The sequence below is a fragment of the Wasmannia auropunctata genome, unplaced genomic scaffold (genome assembly GCF_000956235.1).
Source record: "Wasmannia auropunctata unplaced genomic scaffold, wasmannia.A_1.0 LD336071.1, whole genome shotgun sequence".
In the NCBI taxonomy this organism is placed as follows: Eukaryota; Metazoa; Arthropoda; class Insecta; order Hymenoptera; family Formicidae; genus Wasmannia; species Wasmannia auropunctata.
In genome coordinates this window covers 310,267-316,981 of record NW_012026819.1, presented here as the reverse complement: position 1 = coordinate 316,981, position 6,715 = coordinate 310,267, and the positions used below count along the sequence as shown (strand labels likewise).

General features: G+C 34.3%; 1 protein-coding gene across 1 annotated transcript; it reads left to right on the top strand.

Moving 5' to 3' along the window:
- The first annotated feature begins 130 nt into the window (after positions 1 to 130).
- LOC105449825 (pre-mRNA-processing factor 6) lies at positions 131 to 5,439 on the top strand. Its single transcript, XM_011689211.1, has 9 exons — positions 131 to 320; positions 427 to 486; positions 564 to 690; positions 752 to 1,302; positions 1,406 to 2,186; positions 2,735 to 2,950; positions 3,035 to 3,376; positions 3,447 to 3,790; positions 5,071 to 5,439. Exons 1-9 carry the CDS (start codon positions 226 to 228, stop codon positions 5,348 to 5,350), a joined length of 2,796 nt encoding a protein of 931 aa, XP_011687513.1. The 5' UTR covers positions 131 to 225; the 3' UTR covers positions 5,351 to 5,439.
- Positions 5,440 to 6,715: the final 1,276 nt, after the last annotated feature.

Sequence of the window (6,715 nt, the reverse complement as noted above, 5' to 3'; positions counted from 1 at the left end):
GATATCGTATGGCTTGACTCTGGTTGAGGGTCTCTAATCTGACCGCTTTCTAGGTGTCTGAGTGCATCCGGGTGTAGAATCTGAACGCAGCCATGCGCATGATGCGCTTTGCGGAACGCAGCCAGTATATATCATGGTGGAAGGACTTCCACCATGGTATATACTCAAAGTCGACAATCGATGTATTGTAGAACGGGCCTTAACATAAACAAGTGATACATAAAAATGGCGGTTCCTTCAGTTTCGCTAAATACACGAAATAAAAAGCATTTTTTAGGTGTACCGGCACCATTGGGATATGTTGCCGGTGTTGGTAGAGGGTAAGTTTTAACCTGATTTATAATATTTATAAATATTTGTCTTCAAGTATCAACTACAATAAGTTATTAATCTTACGCATTTCTAACCTCTCTTTCTATTCACTAGAGCAACAGGATTTACGACACGGTCTGATATTGGTCCCGCTCGAGATGCCAATGATGTTTCGTAAGTTAAAAATTACATTTTACATACAACTGAAACAAATATAGGATTCACAAATTGTAAATAATTTCTGAACACAGAGACGATAGACATGCTCCACCCACAAAACGTACAAAAAAGAAGGAAGAAGAGGAAGAGGATGAAGAGGATTTGAATGATTCAAATTATGATGAATTTTCAGGATATGGAGGTTCTCTTTTTAGTAAGGTAAATAAAGTTATCTCCGTTTAGTAATAATACAGACATTAATATTCTGATCTGTCGCTAGGATCCTTATGATAAAGATGATGAAGAAGCAGATGCAATTTATGAAGCTATTGACAAACGAATGGATGAAAAACGTAAGGAATACAGAGAGAAACGTCTCAGAGAAGAATTGGAACGCTATCGTCAAGAACGTCCCAAGATTCAACAGCAATTTTCCGATCTGAAAAGAGAGTTGGTTAATGTAACTGAAGACGAATGGAAAAATGTTCCCGAGGTGGGAGATGCTAGAAATCGTAAACAGCGTAATCCAAGAGCAGAAAAATTCACTCCGTTACCAGATTCTGTACTGGCGAGAAATTTAGGAGGTGAGACATCCACCAGCATTGATCCAGCTAGCGGTTTGGCATCTATAATGCCAGGTGTGGCAACACCCGGTATGCTAACTCCCACAGGGGATCTTGATCTCAGAAAGATTGGGCAGGCCAGAAACACATTGATGAATGTCAAGTTGAATCAAGTTTCTGATTCTGTGGAAGGCCAAACTGTAGTTGATCCAAAAGGATATCTTACAGATTTGCAGAGCATGATACCTACTTATGGTGGTGACATAAAGTAAGTAAATGATTATTATACATATTTAACTTATTTATATATTTATTTTATATAGTATATAATAATTATATTATGAATTTATAAAATTTTTCTGTTTCAATAGTGACATAAAGAAAGCCCGATTATTGTTAAAATCCGTCAGGGAGACTAATCCTAATCATCCTCCTGCGTGGATCGCATCTGCACGTCTAGAGGAAGTGACTGGAAAGGTTCAAGCGGCAAGAAACTTGATAATGAAAGGATGCGAGGTAAATCCTATGTCTGAGGATCTATGGTTGGAAGCTGCGAGATTGCAGCCACCGGATACGGCAAAAGCAGTAATAGCGCAATCTGTGCGCCATATTCCGACATCCGTTAGAATTTGGATAAAAGCCGCGGACTTGGAGACAGAAGTAAAGGCGAAACGAAGAGTGTATCGAAAGGCATTGGAACATATCCCAAATTCAGTGCGATTATGGAAAGCGGCCGTTGAGTTGGAAGAGCCCGAAGACGCACGTATATTGCTCAGTCGTGCGGTTGAGTGCTGTCCGACCAGCGTAGACTTGTGGCTTGCTCTTGCTAGACTGGAGACTTATGATAATGCAAGAAAAGTCTTAAACAAAGCTAGAGAGAATATTCCAACTGACAGACAAATCTGGACTACTGCTGCAAAACTGGAGGAAGCGAATGGCAATAAACACATGGTGGAAAAGATTATCGAGCGTGCTATATCCTCGTTGAGCGCAAACGGAGTAGAGATCAATAGAGAACATTGGTTTAAGGAAGCTATGGAAGCTGAAAAAGCAGGGGCAGTACACTGTTGTCAAGTTATCGTTAAAGCCATTATTGGTTTTGGAGTAGAAGAAGAAGACAGAAAACATACTTGGATGGAAGATGCTGAAACTGTAAGGCTTTTTGTAGTTTTCTAATACAAATTATATATACACTTCGCGCCAAATTTCTTTTGACCGAGTTATTCAATACAAAAGCAAAAATGGTCATTTTTACTTCAATGTTGAGTAACTCGGTGAAAAAAATCGCACAATGCTGATCGAGGACGCAAATTAAAGGTAAAGATTCACGCTTTCAAATGCTGTAAGTCACATTTGTATGCGATTTTTATTTCACTCCATGGAACTTCGCAAATTTAGTAAAAAAGTTTTAGATTTGATGCAACTCCATTTGCATTTGTGCAGCTTTGTAAAGAATCAATAAGTCATTTAATGAATTATTTTGAAAGTAGAGACTAAGCTGTGAAATGCTTTTTTGATCATTCTGTTACGATTTTTGACGAAATTACACTCCCTTGAAATTTGCCTATTTTTAGCGATCAGAATAGGTAATTTTTTAATTTTGGCGCGGAGTGTATATATATATATATATGTACGTATTATTATATTCGCATTATATTGGGCGAAAAAATTAATGTTTATGTTAAAAAATTTGTTTACAGTGCGCCCAACAAGGAGCTTTGGAATGCGCCAGAGCTGTCTACGCATATGCGTTAACGACATTTCCTAGTAAGAAATCAATTTGGCTACGTGCCGCTTATTTTGAAAAAACATATGGCACGCGGGAATCTTTGGAAGCTTTACTACAAAGAGCAGTTGCTCATTGTCCCAAGAGTGAAGTGCTTTGGCTGATGGGTGCAAAATCAAAGTGGCTGGCTGTGAGTATTAATTGTATTCACACGATTTTAAATTTTATTTAAAATATTTCTTCCCTTTTTATCTGCAATTTCATCTTTATGTAGGGTGACGTACCAGCAGCTAGAGGTATTTTATCTCTTGCATTTCAAGCTAATCCAAATTCCGAAGAAATTTGGCTGGCAGCAGTGAAACTCGAATCTGAAAACTCAGAATATGAGAGAGCGCGACGTTTATTGGCCAAAGCCAGAGCATCCGCTCCGACGCCTAGAGTGATGATGAAAAGCGCCAAGTTGGAATGGGCTCTTAATAATCTTGATGCAGCGTTGCATTTATTAAAAGAAGCTCTCGAAGCCTTTGATGACTTCCCCAAATTGTGGCTAATGAAAGGTCAAATTGAAGAACAACAGGGATACTTAGACAAAGCGATAAATACGTATAATCAAGCGGTGAGTGAGTTTTTTCTAATATAATAATATTCATAATGCGAATACAAAAAAATATCTTCTATGTTTACAGATAAAAAAATGTCCAAATTCGATACCTTTGTGGCGTTTGTTGGCACGATTGGAGCATAAGAAAAACCAAGTGACCAAAGCGCGTTCAGTTTTGGAGAAAGCGAGACTTAAAAATCCTAAAAATGCAGAATTATGGCTGGAAGCTATACGGAATGAATTGAAAAATGGTGGCGCACGTGATATGGCAAATACACTAATGGCTAAGGCACTACAAGAATGTCCCACATCCGGATTACTCTGGGCAGAGGCAATTTTTATGGAACCTCGACCTCAACGGAAAACTAAAAGTATCGATGCCACTAAAAAATGCGAACATGATCCACATGTTCTTCTGGCAGTATCCAAGTAAATTTTTTTTAAGTTTACTTACAAGAGTAACACCAGACATGACCTCCGATTTGGCTCAATTTTATACATATAATATGTAGTTGATCCCTCCCACTAATTCGTACTAAAAGGTTGCGACGTACTTCTCAAGCATTCGTGAGAAAACGTGTTCAAAGATTTTCATGTTGGTAATGTATCCATCGGTAAGAGTGAGTCTGTAACAAGCAGCGTGGCATAGTGAGTAAGGCGCCTGACTGTAATGTTGCATGTTACTGGTTCGAATCTTATTTTAACTAATTTTTTTCATCTATATTGCATTGTATTATTGTGTATGTGTATTTTTTTATATTTAACTTAAAAATTAATATTTTTATTATAAAATTTATTATATTTAAAATTATACAATTTATTTATTTATTATGCTTTAAATGTTATTAAACTTTATATCATTTTAAGTTATACAATTGTGTTATACAATTTACATTATTAAATTGAAATTTTTTTTGCTATGTAATAAACAAATTTCAAATTATTTTTCATCTTTTGCTTTTTATTCTTTAAACGAGTTTTGACTACACAGAAATCCCTTCTTGTAAGGGTATCTTTTGTATAATTATACACGCTGATTTAATAATGTAAATTGTATGACACAATAACTTAAAATGATATAAGGTTTAATAACTTTTAAAGCATATTAAATAAATAAGTTATATAATTTTAAATATAATAAATTTTATAATAAAAAATTAATTTTCAGGTTAAATATAAAAAATACACATACACAATAATACAATGCAATATAGAAAAATTATGAAAAATATAAAAAAAATTAGTTAAAATAAGATTCAAACCAGCAACATGCAACATTACAGTCGGGCGCTTTACTCGTTATGCCACGCTGCTTGTTGCAGACTCACTTTTATCAATGAGGACATTACCAACATGAAAATCTTTAAACGCGTTTTTCTTACGAATGCTTGAGAGGTGCGCCGTATCCTTTTAGCACGAATTAGTGGGAGGGGTGAACTCTTATATAAAATTTAGCCAAATCTGAGGGGGCCATGTCTGATGTTACCCTTGTTAGAATATAAAAATATAAAGTTATACAGAATATAAAAAGTTGAATATTTATAACTAGATACATACATTATATACATGTATTTTTTTATATTCTGAATACTTCAACTCTCTTACTTTCTCTCTTCCTTTTTTTCTCTTCTATTTCTTCTTCGTATTCTCCTTTCTCTCCTTTTTCTTTTTGAAGAAACACAAATATTGTATGGACTTTTCTGTTACAGACTATTTTGGTGCGAACACAAGATTTCAAAGTGTAGAGATTGGTTCAATAGGACGGTGAAAATTGATCCAGATTTAGGAGACGCCTGGGCCTATTTTTACAAATTTGAATTACTGAATGGTACGGAAGAGCAGCAAGAAGATGTAAAAAAGAGATGTATCGCTGCAGAACCCCATCATGGTGAAAATTGGTGCAAAATTTCCAAAAATATAGCAAATTGGTGTCTAAGTACAGATCAGATCTTAGTATTAGTTGCAAAAGAATTACCAATTCCTATATAAAATAAAAATTATTGTGACAAGTTAGAACGCAACTATCATAAACTTAGCTATATGTAAGTTTGTAAATAAATCTGAAAAAAAAATTTCAATTGATTTTATGTTTTTGTTCTGTATATAAAAATATACAGAATTCCGCAACGCGGAACGTTATGTCGAAACATTTATAGCCAATAGGCAAAATTAGATATTTCGAAAAAAAAATTATATTTATACAAAAATCGATAGAATATATAGTATTATAGAATTTTGTGATTCAATCGTAATTTTAATTTTTAATAATTTAACAATTCTAAATATTTTATATGGTTCAAAATGTGTAGAAAAACTACTTTATAAAAAAATGAAAAGTTGATATTTTTTATTATTTTTTGCATCCTTCAATTTAATATATTTTATTTTTTATCAATGTAGTTTGTTTCATGATATATAATTATTTTAATTGATCCAAATAAAAGTAGAAAGATGCTCTATAAAGTATGTTTAATCCAAGAATAGATACGTGACTAATGTTAGTATAATAGATGCGTCCTGATCATTATAACCGAAATATATTTCCACATGTACCTATATATATATATATATATATTGCGTTCCTCTTGGCGCTTACAGCGCTTATAAGCATCATTTGTCTTTGTTTAATATTTGATAAACAACAAGGATGAATGATTTTGTGAGCGCTGTAACCAGCTGTAAGCGCCAAACGGAACGCAGCCTGCTAAAGATCCGGGTTCAAATCCACCCAGAATAATATAACTCTGAAATTATTTTAATCAATTCGGAAGCGATCGCCGCCTCTCGGAAGGCAACGGCAAACCACCGGAGAGTATCTTTGCCAAGAAAACCTCTTCTTAAAAAATGGCCGCCGTTCGGAACCGGTGTTAAATTGTAGGTCCCGTACCTATATCTGCGTAAAAGTGTAAATCGCACATCGTAGAAATACGAGAAAAGGTCACTATGCTCTGACAAGAGTAGTAGGACTGGATGGATGGATATATATGTTATAACTAAGATACATATATGTATTATAATTATTATAAATAATAATAAGAAAATTCCAATATTTTTTTCTTAATTAAAAAACAAATATCAGGACACTTAAGAGAATCCTAAACCCTAGATCAAACTCCAAAAATCCACTGTTTTACCGACAATTTGTGAGTATGTATGCGTGCGATATTGGTGTGTAGTGTGTATACACACACTATAGTGATGTGTAGTCATGTTTATTACCACATCAATATATCTCACGCATACATATACACGAATTTGTAGGATACAAATGTATTTTTATTTAGGCTTCTAAATTTGATTTTAACGACTCACCTATATTCATTTCTTTATTGTACATCTGGCTCTGCCTTCATT

Excerpts from the sequence above, each read along its gene's own strand:
- LOC105449825 (XM_011689211.1), top strand. The coding sequence starts at position 226 with ATGGCGGTTCCTTCAGTTTCGCTAAATACACGAAATAAAAAGCATTTT. Across the intron at positions 1,303-1,405 it reads ACTTATGGTGGTGACATAAA|TGACATAAAGAAAGCCCGAT; the intron begins GTAAGTAAATGA and ends CTGTTTCAATAG. Across the intron at positions 2,187-2,734 it reads GGATGGAAGATGCTGAAACT|TGCGCCCAACAAGGAGCTTT; the intron begins GTAAGGCTTTTT and ends ATTTGTTTACAG.